Source organism: Carassius auratus, chromosome 16, assembly GCF_003368295.1.
Source record: "Carassius auratus strain Wakin chromosome 16, ASM336829v1, whole genome shotgun sequence".
Classification (NCBI taxonomy): domain Eukaryota; kingdom Metazoa; phylum Chordata; class Actinopteri; order Cypriniformes; family Cyprinidae; genus Carassius; species Carassius auratus.
In genome coordinates this window covers 26,644,554-26,671,397 of record NC_039258.1, presented here as the reverse complement: position 1 = coordinate 26,671,397, position 26,844 = coordinate 26,644,554, and the positions used below count along the sequence as shown (strand labels likewise).

General features: G+C 36.4%; 3 protein-coding genes across 4 annotated transcripts in view; 2 read left to right on the top strand and 1 right to left on the bottom strand.

Annotated features, from left to right (window-relative positions):
• Nucleotides 1-2,519, bottom strand: part of megf8 (multiple EGF-like-domains 8) — a 28,042-nt gene extending 25,523 nt beyond the window's left edge. Inside the window, exons 1-2 of the mRNA XM_026284918.1 lie at nucleotides 2,099-2,519; nucleotides 134-390 (exon numbers count right to left, since the gene is read on the bottom strand). Coding sequence (XP_026140703.1) covers nucleotides 134-305 — 172 coding nt within the window. The 5' untranslated portion in view covers nucleotides 306-390; nucleotides 2,099-2,519. The remainder of the gene's footprint in view (nucleotides 1-133; nucleotides 391-2,098) is intronic.
• A 2,391-nt stretch (nucleotides 2,520-4,910) lies between these two features.
• trim35-28 (tripartite motif containing 35-28) lies at nucleotides 4,911-9,107 on the top strand. Its single transcript, XM_026284916.1, has 6 exons — nucleotides 4,911-5,597; nucleotides 5,724-5,819; nucleotides 5,925-6,155; nucleotides 6,808-6,830; nucleotides 7,292-7,410; nucleotides 7,498-9,107. The coding sequence occupies exons 1-6, from the start codon at nucleotides 5,169-5,171 to the stop codon at nucleotides 8,031-8,033; spliced, it is 1,434 nt and encodes a 477-aa protein (XP_026140701.1). The 5' UTR covers nucleotides 4,911-5,168; the 3' UTR covers nucleotides 8,034-9,107.
• Nucleotides 9,108-10,158: 1,051 nt separating this feature from the next.
• On the top strand, nucleotides 10,159-20,090 carry epb41b (erythrocyte membrane protein band 4.1b). 2 transcript variants are annotated; one of them, XM_026284913.1, is made up of 26 exons: nucleotides 10,159-10,421; nucleotides 10,763-10,867; nucleotides 10,970-11,012; nucleotides 11,106-11,181; nucleotides 11,342-11,560; nucleotides 11,649-11,736; nucleotides 11,834-11,986; nucleotides 12,147-12,244; nucleotides 12,442-12,593; nucleotides 12,714-12,815; nucleotides 13,158-13,241; nucleotides 13,531-14,154; nucleotides 14,297-14,416; nucleotides 14,998-15,288; nucleotides 15,376-15,579; nucleotides 15,661-15,927; nucleotides 16,374-16,583; nucleotides 16,666-16,929; nucleotides 17,596-17,829; nucleotides 17,914-18,150; nucleotides 18,613-18,807; nucleotides 18,901-19,073; nucleotides 19,179-19,211; nucleotides 19,291-19,347; nucleotides 19,436-19,624; nucleotides 19,704-20,090. In XM_026284913.1, the coding sequence occupies exons 1-26, from the start codon at nucleotides 10,365-10,367 to the stop codon at nucleotides 19,758-19,760; spliced, it is 4,332 nt and encodes a 1,443-aa protein (XP_026140698.1). In that variant the 5' UTR covers nucleotides 10,159-10,364; the 3' UTR covers nucleotides 19,761-20,090. The 2 variants fall into 2 exon arrangements, with proteins under 2 accessions (XP_026140698.1, XP_026140697.1); XM_026284912.1 differs by having other exon boundaries at nucleotides 10,160-10,421; nucleotides 16,371-16,583.
• Nucleotides 20,091-26,844: the final 6,754 nt, after the last annotated feature.

The window sequence follows — 26,844 nt, the reverse complement described above, 5'->3', positions numbered from 1 at the left end:
CATTTCTCATTTCATGCCGACTTTGAATTACAAGCAAAACAGTCATGAGTTTAAATCCTATAATTGTATGCTAATAAAGCTTGTTTCATTCATCAGCTCTTGTCAGCATTCATATAGTTTTTTTTACACTAACCTTTGATAAGCCACTCGCAGTTCCCATTCACAGAGTAGTTTCCTGGTCCATCTGTGACATATCCTGGGACACCCCGCAGAACCTGTCTTTGGCCTTTACAGTATCCTGCCCAAACAGCAGGTATCAGAACCAACAAGACAGGCAGCAGGACAGTCAGGACGTGAGAAGTCATCCTCTCCTCCACCCACAAAGGGCAAAGTGAGATAAAGATGGAGAAACTACTGGAGGGTGGTTGGACCTGCTCACAGTATGGAGACCTGTAGTGAGAGAGAGAGAAAAAAATAATTGTGGAATTATCTACGAATAACACCTCTCAAGCAACGCATATACATTAACCCTATGATATGACAAAAAAAAATGCATGCACTCAGCTAAGGTTTTAAGTTAATATGCTTATTTTATAGATATTGAGGTAAACTAACAGAATGTTTAGATTTAGAGTTGTTTAAAACATTTATTATTTATCTATAAATGTGAATTAATCTACAGTCATCTTCATTTTAGTACTTTGTCATAATTTTGAGAATTTTGAGAGGTAAGAACTTGTTATTAATAAAAACTGATTGTCTACTTGGATAATGTGTTGCCGAAAGTTCACTGAGAGTAATAAAAGCAATACCAGTAAACATACATAACTGCTCTATGGTACAAAGCAGTTTTTAATGACATACAGAAAATACACATCAACATTATACTAATTTAATTTAACAAGTGGTAACTGCACTGTACATAACTGTAGACCCATAGACAAAATGGAACCTCATACTACAAGGCCTACTGTATCACACTTCATACATTCATTTTTAAAACCTTTAAATTATCAGCATGATCAAAACTCTGCTGTACAACTTATGCACAACCTTCCATATATTTTTCCTTCATAATGTTTATGTATACATTTCTCAATCATTGTATCACATTTTTTTCTGACCATCAAAATTAAAACAACAGAGCTTTGATCAAAATAAAAGTGACAAATAATATTTGTCGCTTTGGATTAAAGTGTCTGCTAAATGACTACATGTAAATGTAACTTTTTTTTTTTAAATACTCACTGATTTACATAAGGTCTCAGAATTTTATTTTTTAGCCATATAAATAACAACATCTGCACCAAATTGGATCATTTTCAAGTTTGAGCCTCTGAATGTGTTTTTACTCCTCAAAAAGTATGAGCTACATATTCTCACTATATAACACTATGTGAGCAATAAAAGTCTGATGTATCAAAAGATACAAAATATGAAACACTTTTATTTATGTTTTATCGATTTTGTGTAAAGGTTAAATAAACTTTTATTTTTTTAAAGAAAAATTTATGATATTTAATATTTAAAAAAAATATTTTACGCTTTAGAAGGGTAAACAGAATAAAAGCGTTTTTATACACCATTTGTATTACCTATCATTGATGTTGTTAAATACAGACACAATTTGTCGTCACTGATACGAAGTAACGTTAACTTACAAACTGTAATGTCGTTGTCCTATAAAATGACAAAGCTTTCTAATCTAATCTTATACTGTCAAAAAAGAAAACATCTTATACAAACACTTTTAAAACCAAACTCTTGAACTATTAAAAAAATAAAAAATAAATAAAAAAGTTACACAACATAAGAGCTAAAAGGGACACTTGTCTTTTTTAACTAGTATGTCCGAGGTTAGCTTACACAAGCATCATTGTAACAGCAATGGTGAGCTAACGGTTTACCTTACTGTTAGCTGTTCTGTCATTATATTTAACCTACTGTGGTCCCTTGTTAAACTACACAATTACAATACTTCATACAGTAGTGTACACCAGTCAATTGTCAGTTCAGTATTTACTGATTCGTATCAATCAAAGGGACATTTAAAACTGACAACCGACCCTTCGCTTTAGCTGAACAGGCTAACCTACTAGCCATGTCCATCCCGCTAGCTGTTGGGAAAAAAACAAACCGTTTTCACTCATTTACTCACCAATTCCCGAGTATTGGTCTCCATGTTTCTAAAGCATAGAGGTTTTCTTAATTCACATCCTTTATCAGGTGAAATGATAAAAAGGCGCGTTGAGCGCTGCAGTTATTGTTGTGCTGCGGAGCCCAGCGACGGTTTAAAGTTCGAGACCACCGCGGATGAGGATGATGTGTGAGCTGCAGCAATCAAAGGCCTCGAGCTCCGCTCCCAGGATGGCTTTACTTAAAAAAAACATCTCCATATGTTATTAACAACAACGTGCGCATCCTCTCTGTTTCAATTTCTGGCTAAATCCGAGCAATAAGTGTTACAACATGATCAGCCTTGTGCGTGAGTTTGTTCCCTGATATCCAGGACGCGTCTTGCTGTGAGTGTTTGTTAACTGGGGAGGTGTGTGTGTTTCCAGATGGTTGTCAACAACACAAAGCCTAATAACCGTGTGCATGCTGAAAGGGTTCTCTGCTGGTCTTTTGATAGTATTGCATTTCATTCTCATGTAACCATGTAACAAGAGGTTTCAAACTTAGAAGGACTTTTATTGATTTACTGACGAAAATCATTAAATTGTCAATAAAGTAGTAACAAGCTGATATAGACATGGATACAATATATGGAATGGTTTAACAGGCAACAAATAAACAATATAAACAAACTGCAATATTCTTCTGAGGCAGAGAATATTGCAAAATTATGGAGACAGCATTATTGTAGTCTTTTTAATTGCATCCAAAATGAATTGTATAATGTGGATGATATTCATGTAAATGATCCAACAGTGATCATGTCACGTGAGGTGGATCATGCTATAAGTAAATTGCATCAAAATAAAGATAGTGGCGGCCTATATAATATTTCTGCTGAACATCTTAAATATGGAAGTAAGAGGTTAGCCCCTTAGCTGTCTGTTTTCCTGGCCTTCTGATTTATGGTGTGTTAGATTCAATGTTCTCTGTTCTGTTAGTGCCAGTTATTAAGAACAAAGCTGCAATGGTAGGCAACTTATATATTTAAAGACCTATAGCTTTAGCTTGTAACCTATCTAAAGCATTTGAAAAAATCTTGCTGGATAGGTTAAATGTGTTTATTAATTCTACAGACAAGCTGTTTGGATTTAAGGCTAAACATGGTACTGATCTTTGCATCTATGCATTAAAGGAAATAGTAAACAAGTATAGAGATAAAATCACATCAGTCTTTATGTGCTTCATTGATGCATCTAAAGCTTTTGATTGGGTTAACCATGCCAAGTTATTTTTTTAAATGACACAAAGAGGGGTGCCAGAATACATTGTGAGAATCCTGGTTTATGGTATACCAGATGATGCGAGTAAAATGGGGCAATAAAGTCTCTGCCCTTTTGGGGTTAGTAATGGCATGAGACAATGATGGATTTAGTCTCTAATTTTGTTTAATCTTTACACAGATGATCTATCTGAATGTTTGAATGCTTGTAATACTGGGTGTATGATTAGGATTGTTCTAGTGAATCATATTATGCAGATGATCTTGAGGTGTTTAGTCCTAGCAGTGCTGGTCTTCAACAGCTTTTAACTGTGTGTTCTGATTATGGTCTTACACATTATATTTTATATAATCCTTATAAGAGTGTTGTTATGATTTGTAGAAATAAGGAGGATAAAAGTATACAATTTCCAGTTTTCAAGTTCAAGTATAATTAAAAATAATTGTTTTTAAATTTATTATACTTTAAATTATCATTTATTTCTGTGATGCAAAGCTGAATTTTTAGGATCATTATCACATGATCCTTAAGAAATCATTCTAATATGATGATTCATTATCAAAGTTGGAAACAGTTCTGCTGCTTAATATTTTTTCAGAACATTTGATACTTTTTTAGGATACTTTGATGAAAAAAAAAGAAAAAAAGGTTTTTAAAATATAAATATTTTGTAATAACAATATACACTACTGGTCAGTAATTTGGGGTCAGTAATTTTTTTTCTTTCTTTTTTTTAAAATAAAATCAATACTTTTATTCAGCAAGGATGTGTTAAATTGATAAAAAGTGATAGTAAAGAAAATATATTATTAGAATATATATTATTAGAAATTGTTTTTATTTTGAATAAATGCAGTTCTTTTTAACCTTTTATTTATCAAATATATTAGACAGCAGAACTGTTTCCAACACTCATAATAAATCAGAATATTAGAATGATTTCTAAATGATCATGTGATAGACTGGATGTTACATGTGACACTGAAGGCTGTAGTAATGATGCTGAAAATTCAGCTTTGCATAACAGTATATTCATAAAGAAAACTATTATTTTAAGTTGTAACAATATTTCACAACATTACTGTTTTTTCTGTATTTTTGATCAAATAAATGCAGGCTTGATGAGCGTAAGAAACTTCTTTCAAAAACATTAAAATAGTAATACCATAATTAATTAATAAATGAATAAGTCCCTTTTATGGTCCTCAGGTCAACTCTGGAGATAATACAAACCAGTTCTGTATGAAAATGTAGACAAACTTGTTTAACTGTTTGTAATTTTATTTTATTTTCTGCCCTTGCTTCTGGCCATACCAACCATACGCGTACGATCTCGTCTGATCTCGGAAGTTCTCGATCGCCACCCTTCCTATCAGTGTTGCCAAGTACGCGGTTTTTCCCGCGAAATTAGGCTACTTTTACAATTTTGCCGCCCGCGGGTTGTTTTTCATGTCCGCAGAATCCAAATTTTCACAGGGAAACCCCGAACAAAACCCCGTGTTTTACCCCACCGAACGCGATTTTTTAACTGGAGACCCCCTGGAACGCGATTGTGTTAGTTTTTAGTGGCGATTTGAGGGGTTTCTTGTGAAATCCTGGCAACCCTACTATGCTCCGTCACATAACGCGGAAGTTGATAGAAATAAGACGAAAACAGGTAGAACGTCTCTTCCTTAACAAATCGCTTCTTTCTTTCTTTTTAAACAACAAACTTAACCTTTTAAACGAAGAAGGGATAATGTGTTAAATCGCTTTGCGATATTTAAACGTCTTTTAAACTCGGCTGAGAAAACTGCCGTTTAATGAAAGCGAAAGTTAGCTAGCTACAACATGGCAGAATACAGTGACGAAGATATCACAGACAGGCCATCTCTTCTAGAGTCAGACTTAACGTGTCCTGTGTGCAAAGACATTTTTAAGGAGCCCGTGTTGCTCTCGTGTAGCCACAGTTTCTGTCAGGAATGCCTGGAGGGCAGTTGGAAGAACCAGTCCAAGCGGCAGTGCCCGATGTGCCGAAAATGCTGCGACGGAGAGACCCCGATCCCCAACCGCGCACTAAAAAACACCTGCGTGTCCTATAAGAAGGAGAGGAACTGGAGAGGACAGGGCAGTGGTATAGATGAGGTTATCTGTGGTTTGCACCAGCGGCCCTTCCAGCTCTTCTGCATTAAAGACGAGGAACCCGTTTGCGTCGAGTGCGTGACTCTTCATCCGGGACACGAGCTGGTGCCTATAGAGCAAGGAGTGCCTTTTTGCAAGGTGAACTTATTGCTTTTCCCCCACTGTGGTATAAAAAACAACTCACGTGTTACAGCTACTGAAATTAATAGTGACCTTTTTATTGAAATACATAAATACACATTTCTAACGTGCAGTGTCTTATAGGATGAGCTTAACATGAAAATCAAAATACTGGAAAGTAAGCAGGACTCCTTTAAAAGAATGAAAAAAAGATATAGAGAAACCATCTCCTTTCTTGAGGTAAGCAGTCTCCGTAAACTTTTTTTTAAGGCCAAATGCATAAAATGCTGTCAAATCTTACTAATTTAGAACTAATTATCATTCTGCTTGTCTATATTGTTGCAGAACCAGACTAAGGATGCAGAGAAACAAATCAAAGAAGAGTTTGAAAGACTCCATCAGGTCTTACGTGATGAGGAGTCATCTAGAATACATGCGTTGTATAGAGAAGAAAATGAGAAGAAGCTAATGGTGAATGAGAAGATTGAAACCATCAGTCGTGATATCACGGCTCTTGCAGAACTGATTCAGTCAGTAAAGAGGGAAATGGGAGCTGAGGATTTGACTTTCCTTCAGGTACATTTTTTATAGCTTTTATATGTTTCCCTGATAATAATTAAAACTTAACTCTGTGTTTACCATTTGTAAACAGGATTCACATTTGCATCCAGGTATTTTAACAGGTCTGATGAAGTGTTGTTTTCAATATTTAGATTACAGGCAGAATCCTTTGGACTAATCACTGGTGGGTCAATGACAAAAAAATTAGTTTAGAGCGCACGTGCCTAAATTATTTTTTCTATTCATGCTGGTTTCATATGGCTTTGAACGTCTTTTCACGATAAGTTTAAATTCACTGTCTGAAAAGTGTCCTCTCATTCTGTCGTGTCGAATTCCTTTCAAATTCATGTCAGGTCATTGTTTATGCCTCAAGCCCCTACCAAAAAAATCTGAATGAACTTTAAGTCAAAAATGAAAAGCATACTTTTCATATTATGTGTATTCCAGTCATTGTATTGATGAATTGCATTTTTAATGGACAATGCTGAGAAATATCTTCAACCTAGATTAAATATGGCAAGTGTAGAAGAGGACTTGACATGAAATCGTGTCGTTGAGTTTTTATATTCATACTGACTGGGTTTTCTCACACTTTTAACATAACTGATAAATAAATGAGACATGTCCCACATTCAGCTCTTATAAGTCAACTTTTCTTCTTCCACAGAATTTCCAGAAGCTAAAAAGACGGTATGTGCCATTTTATCAAGTGTTTCTTAGTTCTGCTTTGCTATGAATTTCTTCCTTCCTTCTTCTCCACTATAAATAAGTAATATTTACTCACACTAATGCATTTTTTTTGTTCTACACATAAATTATGTTATTAAAGTCAACATGAATGTCTAGTTTCTTAATTCATCTTAAAGGGATAGTTCATCCAAAAATTTAAATGACTGAAAAATATAATTAATCAATGATTGATGAAAATGCCCTGCTTGTCCATAGTGAATAGAGACAAACATGATCACAGAATTATCCTTGGTGACTCATGCCATATATTTCAAGTGCTCCGTGGATATACAATAGGGGTAGGGTTTATGCATAAAAGTAGTATCCATGTACTTTTGCAAAGCTCACAAAGAAGTCACATTTTTAAAGAAAGCAACCTTCTGTTGGGCCACATGCCAAATTTGCATTGATGTCTGTCACAGAACCCAGTGGACTAGTGAGGAACCAAAGAAGGTTCAAGGAGCACTCATCAACATGGCCTTGCATGTAGGTGCTTTGGGTTACAAAGTCTGGGAGCAGATGCTGACTCATGTCACATGTTGTGAGTGCACTTTTCACCTTGTCTAAAATATATGTAAGATTAACTCTGAGATCTTTGTGGGTCACTGTAACATTGATTTGTCTGCAGTGCCTGTAATCCTGGATCCCAACACAGTCTCGCCCTGGCTCTCCATATCTCCTGATTTTTCCAGTGTGCAGCAGAGTCTGGAAAGACAGACTTTCCCAGACAACCCTGAGAGGTTTGATCCCTGTGTTTTTGTCCTTGGCTCAGAGGGTTTCTCCTCAGGGCGCCACCGTTGGGAGGTCCGTGTGGCTGACCACCCCAAATGGATCTTAGGAGTATGCAAGGAGTCAGTGGTTCGGAAGAGAAAGTTCACAGTAACAACAAAAGCTGGAGTGTGGACCATCGGTCTGAGTAAAGGAGTCTACAGTGCACTGACCACTCCACGCACTGAGCTGACTCTAGAGAGAAGGCCTGAAACTATCAGGGTAAAGGTCAATATGGAGAAGGGAGAGGTGTCCTTCTGGGATACAGGCAACAACAAGCACCTATGTACATACAATGATAAGTTCAATGGAAAGCTGTTCCCCATCTTTGGCCCAGGCCTCCAGAGCACACCCATCACTATCTTGCCTGCTAAAGTGACCATACACAAACAATAAGTAAATATTCTTTGTAAATAATGCTTTATATATAAACCTGGTGAGGCTGAAGAGGCTAAAACATTCACTAAAGTTGCTACTTATTTTGAACAGATTTCAAGGAACATTTTAGAATCTGTGCAAATTTATTTTTCAACAGCATTTTTGGCATAATTCTCCATGTCTCTCTTTTTAAAAAAAAAAACTGAATTACAGTTAGAAATTTACAATGGAAAGTGAATGTGGCCAATTCTTAAACATTAAAATTCTCAATCTTTTGATGGTATAGCCACAGGACATAAGCAGTGTACATTATTAACATGATTTTAGTGTGGAAAAAAATTACTTGTTATCCTATTAATGTGTAAGGCAATATCCAGTTTTACAATCTCATAATCATGACACAATAATGCTATGCAATATGCAACCCTTAAATGACTGTAAAATCATGATTTAAGCAATGTTACAGATCAAGTAATAGTTTTAAAAGAAGAATGAATGTATGCACTTTTCTACTTTTAAATCCTCCAAAAACAGGACCCGTTCACTTTCATTTCAATTGCAGGAACACAAATGAGGGACAAATTGAAATTACTTTTCAAACGTTATGCCACAAATGCTGTTGATTGTGTATAACTTACACTGAACACCAAAAATTCCAGAAAATGGGAAAGACGGCATTTGCTGATATATTATACTAAAACATATGTCATGATTTATGTTTGTTTGTTTGTTTTTGTGTGTTTGTGATTTAATTTTTCCATCCTCCACAGTGGGAATGACATCTTTATTGTTGCTGACACACTATTGATCATTCGGCAGAAAATGTCTTTTATACTGTATCCGTCAATCTTACACTTAATCCTAATATTGTTCAATGATAGCTGTAAACATGAATTAAACAAGAACAACTCAATTTCAACCATTATTTATTATTTTGGAAATCGTTAAAGATGACTGATTTCCGTTTTCATTTGCCATCTATTCGTGCCAGGTTTTTTATTTACAATAATACAGTACAGCTTTTGCTATCAGCAACAGTTAAATAACCTAGATTTAATGAAACCATAACAATAAATGATCTCACTTATCAGACTTGATGTGTTTTTCTTTCTTTCTATTTTCTCCAGCTGCATTTAGTTGAATATCTTCCTTGCAGTAAAAAAAGGAACACTACATTGGTTAATAATGGAAAAAATCTCTGATTTCACCAGTCTCGGCTACTTATGTCCAAATTACCGTGAAAGCGCAATTATTTGAAAATTGGACGTGTTTGAAGTATTTCAGTATTGCGGCAAACTCAACTTTTTCAACCATGAAACAAACTCTCATATGTGAGATATTGAAAACTAAAAGGTACTTTTCCATGTTGGCAGAGTTTATCATTGGAGCCTACTTCATTTTGCAATAATCTGACAGCTGGACAGTTTTACTTTTCTGATTCAAATGAACCCAATCTATATTTTTTATGTAACCATCTATAAAATTGTCTCAAATGACGTGTCCTAGGCTGGACATGTATAAAAGTATGACGGTTACAGTGTTATCTATCTGAGGTTCTCATGCTTTCCTCTGCACTGAGAGATAACAGACAGAGGGCTGTTCTGGGATTCATTTGCCCAAGACACACACATTTATTTAGTAATACCACAACGCACTTCTATATAATGTTAAATAGTAAGGAAACCTCCCCATGCACGACCTTACACACAGGTTTAGAGGATGGATAAACAGATGTTAGTGTGTCTCATATCAGTGAGTATGTGGTTGGAATATTTTGTTTATTGGAGACTGTAGTTTTTCACTTTGAAGTTACACATATTTTGTCGTAAGATGTTGCGTGAGGAAAGAGTCACATGAAGGTTTTCACTACCGCACCCATTCTTATCAGTTTATATCAGTCAGAAAGCGCGGGTAACATCACATTAAATACTGTAAATAATCCATTTATACTGAAGTGATTCCTCCTTGCCGCATCTTTCTCCAATCGTGATGGATAAATTAATTAATGTTCGTCATGTGATGACTGACCCCCTCACTCACAACTGTAAACAGCCATGTGCATGTATTTATATGTGTTTGTCTCAGGGTGTGTCATATCTTTCTAAAACACTCCGAGCACTATCACAAAACGGGACAGTGCAGGAGGGCAGGGCTTCTTATGATGCCTCTCACAGACGTGTGCTGCTGCAGTATAGAAACGCAGTAACAGAAATGTGACCCAAAGTGCAGTTCTGAAGAGAACTGAACTTTTGTAGTTTATTACCTGATATCCAAAGTGGAGAAAAGGAAAAAGACAACTGAATTCCAGCACCAGAGGAATTAATAGAAGAGAAGAGAAAAGTTTGAGACATGTTGCTGTGCCGAGTGAATTTCCTGGACGACACCTACTTTGTGTGGGAGCTGGAGGTACCTGAACAACAGAAAATAATATATCTTGCATCCTAATATAATATCATATCTTGTAGTAATAATGATTAAGCTTTTTTTTCTCAACTGGCAAATAGTTCTTTATTCAAGTTATACTATCCCTCTACTATCTATACTATCTATCATTATTAATAAAAAAGTATGCTTACAAGAAGAAGAAAACTATAAATGAATGAATAAAGTGTGTGTGTGTGTGTGTGTGTGTGTGTGTGTGTGTGTGTGTATATATATATATATATATATATATATATATATATATATATATATATATATATATATATATATATATATATATATATTAAACTCTCTTTCTTCCACAGAGAAATGCACTGGGACAGGATCTCTTTAAAAAAGTTTGTGACCACCTCAACCTGATTGAGAGGGATTATTATGGTCTGGTCATGTGGGATTCTCCTAGTACCAGGGTATTTATTTTTTTATCAGGGTGACATGATTCTATTATATTCAATATTTGATAAATAAAATGTAAAAAAAATTGTGTAATCATTCTGTGTTTATTAATTCAGGTATGGCTGGACTGTGCTAAAGAGATCCGAAAACAGATAAAGAGTATGTGATTTTTATTTACATATACTTTATTAATGGCCTGTAAAGACTCTTGCGTTTTGATCTGTGCATCTGTTCCCTGTGTGTTGGTTTCAGGTCCAGAAACGGAATTCTTTTTTAACATCAAGTTTTACCCGCCTGATCCCTCCATCCTCGCTGAAGACATCACAAGGTACAATAAGACACAAACCATCCAGATATTCAACACTTGACTGAAATCTGTTCCTGAAATGTTTCCTCACACTTTGCATTTCACACTTAGGTTTCGTCTCTGTTCTGTCCGTTTGTCTTTCTGTGTTGACTGAACACACTGTTCTGTGTAACTCTCTCAGATATCTCCTGTGTCTTCAGCTGAGGAAAGACATTCTGATTGGTCGACTGCCCTGTCCATCAGACATCTTAGCTCTGTTGGGTTCATACACCGTTCAGTCAACACTTGGTGATTATGATCCAAATCTCCACCAGAACAACTATGTCAGTGAAATTGTTCTTGCTCCCAATCAGAGTGAAGAGTTGGAGGAGAGAATAATGGAGCTGCATTCCACATACAGGTATCCTACACCAACAATCAAACTCACACATGTCCTCTAACACATACACAACCACACACATTTATATCATTTCTTTTTTTTAATCCAGATTCATGAGTCCTGCCCAGGCAGATATGCTTTTCCTCGAGAACGCCATGCAGCTCCCCATGTATGGAGTAGACCTGCATCCTGCCAAAGTAATTTTATTTACTGAACTCAACTTGGAAAGTGTTCATAGTATATCAACTCAAAAATGAAAACTTTAATATAATGTATTGTTTGATATGTTCATAGGATGTCAGTGGTGCAGATGTGATGATCGGCGTTTGCTTTGAAGGACTAATGGTATATGAGGATGAGATTAAAACAAACATTTTCCTCTGGCCCAGAGTTCTTAAAACCTCCCACAAACGCAGCACCTTTTTTCTGAAGATGCGCCCTTCTGAGGTATTCATGCACATTCATTTTATTCTCCATAACCCTTATCTTTATTTTCTACATATATTAGTGTTGGATTATGCATTCCTTTACTCATTTGGTGTAGTGACAAACTCAGGAGTTTTGTTGGGTTTCTATGAGTTACATTTTTCCATGTGACCTGATTTAGGAGGATGAGTTTGAGGGTGTCATCAGCTTCAAATTGGCCAGCTACCGAGCCTGCAAACAACTGTGGAAATGCTGTGTGGAACATCATAGTTTCTTCAGGTACTTCCATATATATGTATTACGAAACCAAGGCTCGACGAGGTGCAGCGTTTATGACCATTAGAAACACAAGGGGGCGCTCTAGTGAGATATGTAAAAACAGTATTCGGAAGAATTGCACATAGTAAAAACATGCTCAGAAACATGACTGCATAAGTTTCAAGTCATAAGACCGTACCTCTGAATGTGTTTTCCAGGAACAGACTTCAAGACACAAAAACAAAAAGGCTCCTGACCTTGGGTTCAAGGTTCCGTTACCAAGGGCGCACGCAGTCTGAGTGTCTGGAAGCCAGCGGCAACATCACCCGGGCTCCTCCACAGTTCACACGTTTTATCATCAAGAGAAAAGGCATCTATCTATCTATCTATCTATCTATCTATCTATCTATCTATCTATCTATCTGCTTAACTAATTAAATGCAAGTAATTGTTTTAGTTGGAAAAAGGTTAACGATATATCTATTTTCAGGAAATGAAGAATTTCTTGATGTTTTAAAACAACCAGTTCGAACAGAGTTGGATGACTGGTTCCTGGTCTATGGTCCAGATAAATGGCGCATTTCTACATCAGGTGAGGCATAATAAAATCATTAAAGTAATAATCTGAAAAAAAACTGACTGCCTTATAAATATTTGTCACTTTCATGAGCAGAGTATATAAATAAATAGGCGGAATTTCTTATTTGCTCTTGCCATTTAACAACACATACATTTGACCTCATGTTAAACACATACTTTAATTTGTTTTCATTAATAACTCATGTGTTCAAACATACACATTGTCATTTGCATTATACATGTCTTTTCCCTTCTCTTTCTTTTTGAAAAAAAAAAAAAAAAAAAATATATATATATATATATATATATATATATATATATATATATTCTGATGAACTGTAAACATCCTGTACAGATGATGTCATGCTAGAAAGTGAGGAGTTGCAGGAGTGGAAGCATCAGCCAGACGACTGGTGTGTTCTTCTTGACGGCACCCCATGTAAGTCTTTTTAACACAACCAAAAGACCACTGTGTACATTATAGAAGGGAACAGACTCTGATGATAGTCACTTCACCACATACCAATTAGAAGTCAAGCCACCAATGATACATTTGTTGACATAAGGATAAAATGGCAAGCTGGGAAGACATTTCCAAAACATTCCTAAAGAAATGTCCAAGTCCCATTGGACTGATGTGCATAAGTAAATATTTTAGTTTCCATTCAAACTTGACATTCCCTCAAGGAAAGAGCTGTGTTTGGTGATTTTGGTTTATTTTGTTCCAGTTATACTACTGAGTGTCCAGCAACCCCTCCAGACTGAAGAAATTAGAGAAGATGTGGAAGTTGTGGAGCGGTCAGAGGATAAGCTCACAGATGAGCTTGTGATAAAACAGTCATATAAAGTTCAGGTCGTCCAGGAAGGGTCTGACATCATTGAGAAAAAACTTCCTGATTTTGAATTCAAACAGGAAATTGTAAAACCTCTAAAGGAAACACTAAAAGAAGAAGTACTAGAAGTCAATGGAGAAAGAACACAAAGGGTAGTGATCACTAAACAGTGGACACAGAAGGTTAACTCTTTGGTGGAATCACAAGATGTAGACAAAAAGATAGAGATGATGGAGATGGTTGAAAGGCGTGTAATAGTCACCGAAAATATGACACTGGGATCTGAGGACACTTTTGACAGACTGGAAATCATGGAACAGAGACTAGAGGAGGTGGACGCTATCAAGCATACGCTAGCTGAGGTGGAAGAGCTGAGGTTTGGATTACAGGAAGTGGAACGTTTGGAACAAAGGTTGCAGCAAGTTGAGAAGGAGGAGCTTCAACGAGCGGAGCCAGATGATTGGTACATTTTACTAGATCGCAGGCCACTGATGCTCACTGCTGACATAACCCCCAGAGGTATGTCATGTGATCAGCTGTGCATCTGTCACCAGAAATTGTGTTCATTGCTTTTCATCAAATGCTTGAAATGCTTTCAATTTCAAAGTTAATTGAAATGCCTCTGAAAACTAAAAATGTCATACATCACATTTTTTTTCAGGAGGAATTCAAGAAGAGCTGCAACAGATGTATATTCCCCAACCAATGAAGAAATATGACGATTGGTACATTGTGTTTGATGTGCTTCCAAAAACTATGGAAATATCACTCTCCCTTCCAGGTATTTATGAAAAACTTTCACCTTTTATTACATGACTCACTGAAATACCGTATTCTGATTGTTTTTTTGTTTTGTTTTTGCGCCAGCTGGTGGTCAGATATAGATATATTATATTTACCATCGTTCAACTAAAATAACTACTCTCATGTGTCTCTTATCACACTGTGGACTCCTGAATTTAGAAACGCATACTCACGTGATAGCAAAAAAAAGTTTTAATAATCATTATAATAATAGCCTACAATGAGAATAGTGAACTGCACAACTGTAACGATAATGTTGTTTAAAACCGTTAAAAAGCTAGTTTTTCTAAGTGAAAGCTAAGAAAATGATTATTTTAATTAAATAAAAGCTAATTTATATTTTACAAAATGAAAAATTAATTTGAAAGATAAAGTTTAAATTAATATTTCATGTCTGTTTGGTGACTGTGTGTCTAGATTATTCCTTCTATATAAGTTGAATCAGTTTCCCTGCGAGTAGCTAAGCAAATGGGTTCTTCCTGACCGCTCTTTATGAAACATGCATAAATAGGATTTTAAAATAGCCTACTTCTCACTAAAATGGGTTTCTGTAACCAGATGTGAGCAGATACACTCCTGAAGAAGATCAGGGGGAAGAAGAGAAGATAGTGGTAGAAAGAAAAATACAGCAAGAGCTGGTGACACCCGAGGAGACAAAAACACAGACAAGAGAGGAGTTGATTCAGAGCAGAGTGAAAACAGAGGAGGTCCAGGAGGAACAAGAGGAGCAGGTGGCAGTGGATTATAGGAGACTACAGCCAGTTGTTCTTGAGCAGAGAGCAGCAGAGCCTCAGACAGACACAGAGGATGACTGGTTTGATGTTTTGGATGGTTCTCCTAAAAGATCAGGTACACACACTCACACACAACCATAACCAAATGCTCATGTAAAACACACAAATTATTATATGCCATGATGCATTGTGTTTGTTTCAGTGCCCTCTGTTGAGCTGTATGAGGAGACCAGAGAGGAGGTGATCCAGGGAAGAGTGAGAGCAGAGCAAATAAACCAACAGGAGCAGGTGACAGTGGATTATGGGAGACCACAGACAGTTATTCTGGAGCAGAAGACAACACAGCCTCAAAGAGACGTGGAGGATGACTGGTTCATCTATTTTGACATTTCTTCTAAAGAATCTGGTACACAACCACAGTCAAGAACACACACACAAACATAAACACACATATCTTAGCATGCATCATGGATTTGATCTGTTGCAGAGCCGTTGGTGTATCCATTACTGCCAGCTCCAGCTGTTGAGCTGTATGAGGAGACCAGAGAGGAAGTGATTCAGAGCAGAGTGAGAACAGAGGAGCAAGTGACTGAGGTGAAGACCGTGAGCGCTAAAGAACAAACAATCATACTAGAGAAGGAGAGGACAAGCATCATACAAGCACCACAGCTTCCAGTCACGCCCAGAGACATTGATGATGACTGGTTTCAGCTTTTTGACAAAGAGCCGCATGAGCAGAAGAGTTTCCCATCAGGTGAAGGACTTTTTTGCTGCAAACATAATCACACTCAAATTTTGCCAGTGCTTCATTATTAGAGGGCAAAGTCACCCAACATTTCTGGAACAGGGTATTTTATACTGTGCCACTGTATTATAAATATATTTTTGTAAACATATATGATTTTCTTTTCTATCCATGTAACAAAGACGAGCAGAATGTCCAAACTGCACTTTTTTGTAAACAGAGATGAAGAGTAACTGTGGCATTTGAGATCCAAAAACACTGTTGTTAATGTTAAGTATGAAAATTCATCTTTAAGTGACTTGAAAATGACGAGCAGATGCTGTTAGTGTAAGTTAAATTATATGTGAGAAATAAAGCAGAAAGTAAATGGATTTTTGCTTGAATGACTTTTGCAACAGAAGATCGTTGCTGTGGTGATTTTCATTGATGATGTGTAATTTCCGTCACTCCAGAAGCTCGTGTTGTGTCTGTGCCTCCTTTGGAGTCCGAAGAAAAGCCAGCTGTGGAGAGAAGGAGAAAAGAAGAGGAGCAGATAAACCCACAGGAGCAGATGACAGAAGTTTATAGAAGGCCAGAGCCAGTTATTCTGGAGCAGAAAGCAGCAGAGCCTCAAAGAGACGTGGAGGATGACTGGTTCCATTTAGATGTCTCTCCTAAAGAATCAGGTGCAGACACTCACACACAAGCACAAATGCACATATGTAAAAGCATAATCAAAATGTACATCATACATTGTGTTTGTTTCAGTGCCCTTATCTCCACTACGGCGAGCTCCAGCTGTTGAGCTGTATGAGGAGACCAGAGAGGAAGTGATTCAGAGCAGAGTGAGGACAGAGGAGCAAGTGACCGAGGTGATGACCGTGAGCACTAAAGAACAAACAATCGTACTAGAGAAGGAGAGGACAAGCATCATACAAGCACCACAGCTTCCAGTCACGCCCAGAGACATTGATGATGACTGGTTTCAGCTTTTTGACAAAGAGCCGCATGAGCAGAAGAGTTTGCCATCAGGTACAGAAACACACATGCCTGAACACTATCACAAATATACAGCAACAAAAATACAAATAAAACCACTTACTAATTTATTTTAACATATAGCACTGCATACCATAATATTTAACAAAGAATATTAAAACAGTCATGATACCTATTGGGTTAAAATTTACATTATACAACTTTATTGTAAACTGTATAATTAAAATGTTTTTACTCAAGACTACTAAGAATCATTAATACATGCTTCTCATAAATGCAATTTTTAAAATACCGTATTTTCCGGACTATAAGTCGCACTTTCTTTCATAGTTTGGCTGGTCCCACGACTTATAGTCAGGTGCGACTTATCAAAATTAATTTGACATGAACCAAGAGAAATGAACTAAGAGAAATGAACCAAGAGAAAACATTACCGTCTGCTGCCGTGAGGGGGCGCTCTATACTGCTCATTGCTCCTGTAGTCTACACTGTAATCATAGAGCGCCCTGTGGCGGCTGTAGACGGTAATGTTTTCTCTTGGTTCTTGGTTCTAAATAAATGCGACTTATAGTCCAGCGCGACTTATGTTTTTTTCCTCATCTTGACGTATTTTTGGACTGATGCGACTTATAGTCCGAAAAATACGTGAATTTAGGGGTACAAATAATTTCTCAAGCTTCTAATGATGCAAACTTTCAGATGTCAGAGGCAGAGATTTTGAGGTCCGTGAACCCATCAAAGACCAGAGAGTTCAGAGAGTGGTGGAGGAGCAGATGAGAGAGAAGACACTGATCACTGAAGAAAAGAGAGTGATCATCGATGAACGCAGAGAGAGAGCTGATGCTGTGATTCCTGTCGAGGTTCGGGAAGCTGATGATGACTGGTTTGAGATTTTGGATGCAGCACCTCCTGAGATGAGGAGCGTCCCTTCAGGTGATTACAAGAGCTGCATGTCTCATTTGCTTCAGGTGAAAGACATATTATAATTAGTGAAACCTTTATACGTTTGATCTACAGTTGCAGTGGCTACCGAAGAGCGCAGGATGAAAGAACAGGAAGACGGAAGAGTGAGACAGCAGCAGATGAGAGTGAGAGAGGAGGAGGAAGAGAGACTAAGAGAACAAGAGAAGCGAAAACAGGAGCTGGATTTAAGAAGAGCTCAAGCAGCTGTTACTGTGAAGACAGAAGCACAGCCTCAGATTGAAAAAGATGACGACTGGTTCATTCTTTTTGATGTTTCACTAAAAGAAGCAGGTGCATACACATTTTATATATTTTTAATATATTTATTTTTTTTATGCTCACATAGGTCAAACATACAGTAAAAACAGTAATGTTGTGGAATAATACAATTACACTTTTTTTTTTATTACTATTTTAATATAATTTAAAAATGTCATTACAACCATAAATCCAGTATTTAGTGTCAAATGATCATTGAGAAATCATTCTGATATACTAATATGATGTTCAGAAAATATTTATTATTATTGAAAATAGTTACATATAAAAATAAGGTAAAATTCTTTTTATATTTTTGATCAATTTAATGTGTCCTTGCTGAATAATATAATAATAATAATAAATTTACTAAACCCCAAATATATATATATATTTTTGTGAATATACAAAGTAACAACATATAAGTGGGATCGATAACATGATCACACAACTTGCGGTCTTTGTCAACAAATTCTGATTCTACTTTCTTTAAAGTTGTTGCAGATGTCCTTAAAGTGGACAGGAGGGCTGAGGAAGAGAAGATGAGATGGGAAGAAGAACGGAGGAAGCAGATAAAAATAGAGGAAAGAATAAAAACACCATCTGTACCAGAGAAAAAACCAGTACACCTGCAGACAGAAGTGGAGGATGACTGGTCCACACTTATGGGCATCTCCTCTAAAGATTACAGTATGAATCACAAAAGACATCAGCAATGAATATTCTCTCATGTCAGTTCATCTGTTACTGTGTCTTCCTGAACATTTCTTCCTCTGTCTCTAGCTCCCCCTCCTCGACCCACACCTGTTATTTCCCCAGTGGCTCCGCCCAAACCCCGCCCACAGATCCAAGCTGACCAACCACTCACTTCCACTCCGACCGCACGTCCTGTGTCCATTACGAAAACCTATCAGGAGAGGACTGAAGACGCATGGAACATCACACTGGAGTCTGAGGTTACAAACACACACATACTGTACTACAAACTTCACATACACACATGAGAAATATGTGAAAGTCCATATGTTTCAATCCTTTAAAAACATATTTCTTTATATTAGCAATCTGCAACTGAGTCGGTGCTCATGAGGAAGGTGAGACACTCATCCTTTTCTTTCATTTTTGTCATGTTCCTTCTTATCCATATTAATCCACAGTCTTGTGTTTTTGTAGACAAGGAGGAGTGAAGGAGATAGCATCTATATTCGTCACAGCATTCTGATGCTGGAGGTGTGTGAAATGTTTATTGGTTCATGCGTTAAGGATTTAAGAAGGCTTGTCTAGTCGAATCAATCCTTCTAATATATGCTCTTTTTAGGATTTTGATGTGTCCCATGAGATGATTTTGAAGCACTATGCCAGCATTTCGGAACTTAAGCGTGTCTTTATGGATGTCAAGCAAGATTTCGGACCCACTGAATGGGACAGACGTCTCTCGTCATACTCACCTACTGCCAAAGCTGAGTTCCTGCATGCCAACGATGAGATACTCGTGAGAATGGGCTTAGTAAGTTACATACGTTAACAAACAATCTTCTCAACCAGGGTTTGTAAACCTGTTTTGACTGTAAAATCCTCTTTTGCAGATTGAAGAAGATGGAAAAACAGTGTTGTTTCGTTCTCAAGAGATAATATATGTGTGAATTCTAACAGCTTAAACTTATGATTTATATGCACTTACATATAATCACTGCTGAAACATTCAAGGATGTGAATATATTGAAAAACAAATGCTTTTCATGTTTTATACAGTAGATTGTAATTCTGTTTTGCATTTCTCTTATGTTTGATCAATCTAATTTTACATAGTTGATAGTAGACATTTCCTTAATCATGTCCACAACAGTATATCAAAAGCATCACTTAATTTGTGTAGACCTTCAGACTAAAAAAAAATCTTTATTTTAACTGCTTACACCAATTCAGTTATTTTCAAAAGGAATAAAAGCTGTCATATGCACTGCCCAATTTGAGGTGGGTTTCTTTTTTTCTTTTCTTTTTTTTTTTTTTTTTTGAGAATGAACTTCAAATCTCTTCAAATAATTCTTAACTTAAACATAATTTTAAAAGGAAAAAAATTTAGTTACAACTTTCATCAGCAGGGGCTCACTAGAGCAGTCAAACCTTCATTACTTAGTGTATAGTGAACCATTAAAGCAAATTTAATCCACATTACTAAACTCTTTTGCTGGGTGTCAGACAGATGCACTGGTTTTGCAGCAATAGCATAGTTCAGGATCAAACCAAACTAATCAAAACTTGACTGACACCATTTGTGTTGCGACTGCTTGAAACTTGTCTTTCAGTCTCTAAGAATTTTAAAAAGTTGAATTTAGAGCAGGTAAGACAGGAGGAAAGGAGAATCTGAATGCATGCACATGTGTCTATTTATGTGTGTCTCACAGGTGGCTGCCTTTCATTTTTGCTCTGACATTTCTGTGAACTATAAAGACCAGCACTACAAACACAGTGACACATAGCATAGTCTCTATTCCTTTGGGCTTGTGTGGGTGGCACCACATGAAAAAATAGGATCATATATAATTGATTACTTTAAATTCACATGAACAAAAATCTACAAAGCCTTACGTAACTCTCACAAGTCAAAATCTTGAATGAATAAACTATTTATTTATCCACTTACAAATTACAAACCTGATTTCAAATCGTAAATAAAAATAGAATTCAATAATGTGGAAGTTTCAAATTTCAATATTTTATTCAGAATACAAAATAGATGACATATCAAATGTTTAAACTGAGAAAATTGATAATTTTAAGGGGGAAAAAAGTTGATTTTAAATTTCATGGCATCAACACATCTCAAAAAAGTTGGGACAAGGCCATGTTTACCACTGTGTGGCATCCATTCTTCTTTTAACTACAGTCTGCAAAAGTCTGGGGACTGAGGAGACAAGCTGCTCAAGTTGAAGAATAGGAATGTTGTCCCATTGTTGTCTAATACAGGCTTCTAGTTGCTCAACTGTCTTAAGTTTTCTTTGTCGCATCTTCCTCTTGATGATGCGCCAAATGTTTTCTATGGGTGAAAGATCTGGACTGCAGGCTGGCCATTTCAGTACCCGGATCCTTCTTCTACGCAGCCATGATGTTGTAATTGATGCAGTATGTGGTCTGGCATTGTCATGTTGGAAAATGCAAGGTCTTCCCTGAAAGAGACGACGTCTGGGTGGGAGCATATTTTGTTCTAGAACTTAGATATACCTTTCAGCATTGATGGTGCCTTCCAGATGTGTAAGCTGCCCATGCCACACGCACTCATGCAACCCCATACCATCAGAGATGCAGGCTTCTGAACTGAGCGCTGATAACGACTTGGGTTATCCTGGTCATATTTAGTTTGGATGACATGGTGTCCCAGTTTTCCAAAAAGAACTTCAAATTTTGATTTCGTCTGACCACAGAACAGTTTTCCACTTTGCCACAGTCCATTTTAAATGAGCCTTGGCCCAGAAAAAACGCCTGCGCTTCTGGATCATGTTTATATATGGCATCTTTTTTGACCTATAGAGTCTTTTTCAATTCAATTCAATTCAAGTTTATTTGTATATCGCTTTTTACAATATGAATCGTTACAAAGCAACTTTACAGAAAATTATGTTTCTACAATATTTAGTAGTAGCTTATGGTGGTGACTGTCAGTTTGTGCACGTTTAACAGGATTTTTTGAAAAAATTAATACAAGACGTAGTCAGCTAGACGATGAACATTATTAATATTATTAATTAATAATTGTTATATGATGCAGTCACACTTGTAGCTGGCAATGTTTTAGCTGGCAATTGTAAATGGCACGGTGGATTGTGTTCACAGACAATGTTTTCTGTAAGTATTCCTGAGCCCATGTTGTGATTTCCATTACAGCAGCATTCCTGTATGTGATGCAGTGCTGTGTCTAAGGGCCTGAAGATCACGGCATCCAGTATGGTTTTCCGGTCTTGAACCTTACGCACAGAGATTGTTCCAGATTCACTGAATCTTTGGATTATGATAGATCATATTGTAGATGATGATAACTACACTCTCTTGTAAATTTTTCTCTGAGAAACTCCTTTCTGTTATTGCTCCACTATTTTTCACCACAGCATTGGGGGAATCGGTGATCCTCTGCCCATCTTGACTTCTGAGAGACACTGCCACTCTGAGAGGCTCTTTTTATACCCAATCATGTTGCCAATTGACCTAATAAGTTGCAAATTAATAAATTGGTCCTCCAGCTATTCCTTATATGTACATTTATATGTACTTTTCCGGCCTCTTATTGCTACCTTATTGCTTTTTTGGAATGTGTAGCTCTCATGAAATCCAAAATGAGCCAATATTTGGCATGACATTTCAAAATGTCTCACTTTCAACATTTGATATGTTATCTATATTCTATTATGAATAAAATATAAGTTTATGAGATTTGTAAATTATTCCATTCCTTTTTTAATCACAATGTGTACAGTGTCCCAACTTTTTTGGAATCGGGTTTGAATTTCTCTCAGAAAACCCTAAACTATGGGTTAACCTAAACGGTAAAGCTAACTGAGAGTTCTGTATACTGTGATGTAATAAAAAAGACTGTCTACAGCAATATGACTACATAAAATGACTCCTTGTATAAACAGACACGTGAAGACAGACCTTCACGAACAAATGACTCTTATGACTCAGTTCTTTTTGGTGAATCAAAAACATAGGTGTGACCATTGAAGCTATTTAATGCAAAAGAGTGGGTTTAAAAAGATTAGCATGAATCCATCTGAAACACTATATAATCACAGCATTAGCAAAGAAAGAACTGTAAGAAAACTGGACATTATAAGGGAAATACACCCAAATGAATCGAATCAGTCTAAATGAGTCGAATCAGTATAGAGAAATCTCTTCTATACTCAACCCTAACATCTATTATAATATATTCACTATGTGGACCTTAGTGTGGATTACCGATGCTTTGGCTCTTCTTTGTTCAATATCATTAGAGATGAATCTGCAAGATTCACTTGTGTTAGCTCCACATTTGCTATATTTACCACTCCCATCTTGTTCCGGTATGTCCGATCAGGGAGAGGTGGAGGCACTGGGTCTGAAGAGCCAATCAGACAGTCATTGACTTTAATGACAGGCAAGGCCAATCTTTCCATGTTTCTGCGATCTCCGAGGGGTGATCCGGTTTCCAAGTTCACTTGACTGGAGCTACATGAGCCAGAGGATGGCGAAGAACACTTTAGGGTGGGAATTCCAGCCCCTTCCTCTAAGCAATGGATATTGAGTTCAGACAAGTCCAGTGTATGCATGTTGGTGTTCGTTTCTGTTTGTGAGAACCGTTTTGAATGATTGTTTCTAGTTTGAACCAGGGGTAGGATCTCTGGGTTGTCTTTATGTTGGCCTCGCTTCTGACGTTGCTCTCGGTCGCGATTTTCATAGAGAATTGTGTTGGCACAAATAAAGATAAAAAGCCCCACCCCCATAATAACAGGACCAATCAGCTTCAGTTTCTCTGAAAAGGTGCGTCCAGTTGAAACATGATGTGTCTTTTGTCGTTGGGGTTGATTATTCCAATACCCCCCCACAGCAACACCGATTCCTACTATCAGCAAAACACCCGCAAACAGCAAACACGCCCCTGGTGCAGATCGCAAACGCAGTCCACCAATCACAGGCCCTGTATCTGGCCTTAAGGGCGGAGTCTCCAACTCTGGGGCGGCTATAGAGACATTTTCTGTGGGAGCATTTATCTCAGACATTCTCCTAAAAAAGCAAAAAATGGGCTTATGAACTTCAAACACTCAATAAAATCAGCCAGAAAAGGTAAAAACATTTAAAGGAAGATTTACATATAAATTGTAGTTGGTTAAAAAGTATAAAGAGTGAGTGGGTTATTCTCACATAACCCAATTCGGTAGCACTTTATTTTACAGTCCTGTTCCTCATGTACATACTATGTACTTAGTAATTACAATAACTATGCAATAACTAGGTACTAACCCTGAACCTACCCCCAAACCTAACCCTACCCCATGTAGTTACCTTGTATTACCAGAACTTTCTTAGATAAATACACTGTAAGTACACTATAAGTACATGTTAGTACACGCACTGTAAAATAAAGCGCATCCCCAATTCTTCTCCATACTTGTTGCAACTATAATTTAATTTTATTTGATTGTTTTATATAAATATAAAAATATCATTTTATAGAACGTTTATCATATATAGTTGTTTTAAATGATAATACTTAGAGTTTTTGCATGCATCATTACAATAATCCTAGTTTCTCTATTTGTGTGCAAGACAACTAATCCTAGACAATCCTTGTATAATCCTTTTTTTTAAGGTCTTTGTACTTCCAGTTCCTTCCAAATGCTGTCTGATATTTCATTTATTTTGTCTTAACTCATTTTAGCTGTTTTCTTATTTTAACTTTTGTATATAAAAAACATAACTGTGATTAACAATTTTTTTTTTCATCTTACAGTAAAAATGCCCTACCTTGTTCTTGACACATTTTGTGTTAAAATCATGGGTAGAATTTATTTATAAATAAATATATATATATATATTTACTTTAAAAAAATAGATATCAGGATCTAGAATCACTGTAACCAATTTCTTACAATTTATTATTATGGTCTGAGAGAGCTCAACGAGCTGCAACTCCAGAAAACACATGCAAATAGAACAAGCACCAGCAAATTAAGAAAAAAAAAGCTTCATTAGTTTGACAGCACAAGTAATGCAAACACTCTCAACACAAACAAATATAAAACACACCGCAAATCCTCACAAGACAAACAAATAAAGAAATGTGCTGCAAATACTCTCAACCCAATCAAATATACCGAAACACGCAAATAGCACATAATTAACTATGTTACATATTTGTATTTGCAGTTTGTTTCTGTTTTTGTTTGAGTTGTGAGCATTTGCAGCACTTGTTGCCAAATTGATGAATATGTTTTCTTAATTTGTAGGTGTTTTTTCTATTTACATGTGCTAACCGTAATTATCATTATTATTAACTACCAGTGCTTCAAGTCAGAACATACAAACAAATCCAACTCAAATTCTAAAGCTTAAGCACTGATCTATAAATGACGCTGCATTGGCACTGCAAAAATGTTAGAATGGTATTTATAAACATATTTTTGTGTAATTGTGAGTTTTTCTTTTCCACTAAACTCTTTATTCATATGTGACCCTGTAGCACATCATCTTCACATCATCATTTCTCTAAACATCATCTGAAGGCTGAATAAAAAAAAAAATTCCATTAATGTATGGTTTGTTAGGATAGGACAGTATTTGGCTTAGATACAACTATTTGAATATCTAGGATCAATATACATATATATATATATATATATATATATATATATATATATATAGAGAGAGAGAGAGAGAGAGAGAGAGAGAGAGAGAATCCCCTTTAAAATTGTCAAAATGAAGTTCTTAGCAATGCATATTACTAACTAAGTTCTGAACTGTTATAAATATCTTCATGGAACATGATCTTTACTTAATATCCTAATGATTTGCGGCATTAATTAATTTTTTTTTTTTTTGCTACATTATGCTACAAATATCCCCATGTTACTTATGACAGGTTTTGAGGTCCAGGGTCACATATAAGGTCAACTGAGGTCACCATAGGTTACCTCTAAAATTCCTAAATAGCGGGTTTTAGATTTAGTCAGTGGTTAACATTACACTAAAATGTATAGGTTTGTCCCTAAGCTCATATAATTAGTTAAGTCATTATTTCTAGACTGGGCTAAATGGATTCTCAAACAAACAGAATATTGTTATGATAGCTGCAATCAACATGAAAATGGCTTAATTATAGCTGCCCCATTACAATGGGATTGGCAAAATGTTTTAGCATTGATTTAAAAAAGCACATTTACAGTTGCAAACTTTGTGGTGTCTTCCAAACATATTACGCAAGCGCAGTAAGGTCTGTTTTTCAGTACACTTGTGTTCATACCTATGGTTCATACCCGTAGATACCGTGCTATAGAAATACATTAAGTCCACACATCACCACCTAAAGTTACACTCACTCAAACTCACCTCAGTTGCTTCTGTTCTCTCCTTCAGTCGACTCTACTCTAATTCCCATGATGACGGGGACGCGCTAATCCATCAGCCTCCGTCCATAACGAATGCGTGTATCACGAGAGCGAGGCGAGGCGCGTTCACTTTAACCGGCCAGTGACGTGGGAGTGAGCGAGGGAGAGCGAGTGGCTAGAGGGTCATGGGAACATGTGCAAGCCCGCTGGGTCCCACGGTGGGCAGAGTAACCTATTCTTAGAGTCTCAGAGGACCCAGGCCCATTTCAAGCCTTTTCCTGACTTACTCAGATTGTTATTATGTATTATATTAAATTATTAGAATATATATGCATATTACTTCAGATTGGGCATTTATGACTGTTGAATATTTGAGATTCCGTGGTATAGGCTATATGCTCAGTATGTTGAGTTACTTCTGTGTTTTTTTATTATGCAACCACACATACAGTGTTTGAGAGCAAACTTATTTATATTGCAATAAAAATATTAATATCTACTTAAAATAATTGATAGAACTCTCTACACTGTATATTATTACACAATGTGCCAAATTTGTAAGCAATAGTTTCATGTTTTTTATTTTGTTTTATGGTTGTTAAATTAAAAGTATGAAAACTAAAACCAGAAAGATTGATTCACCATTCAA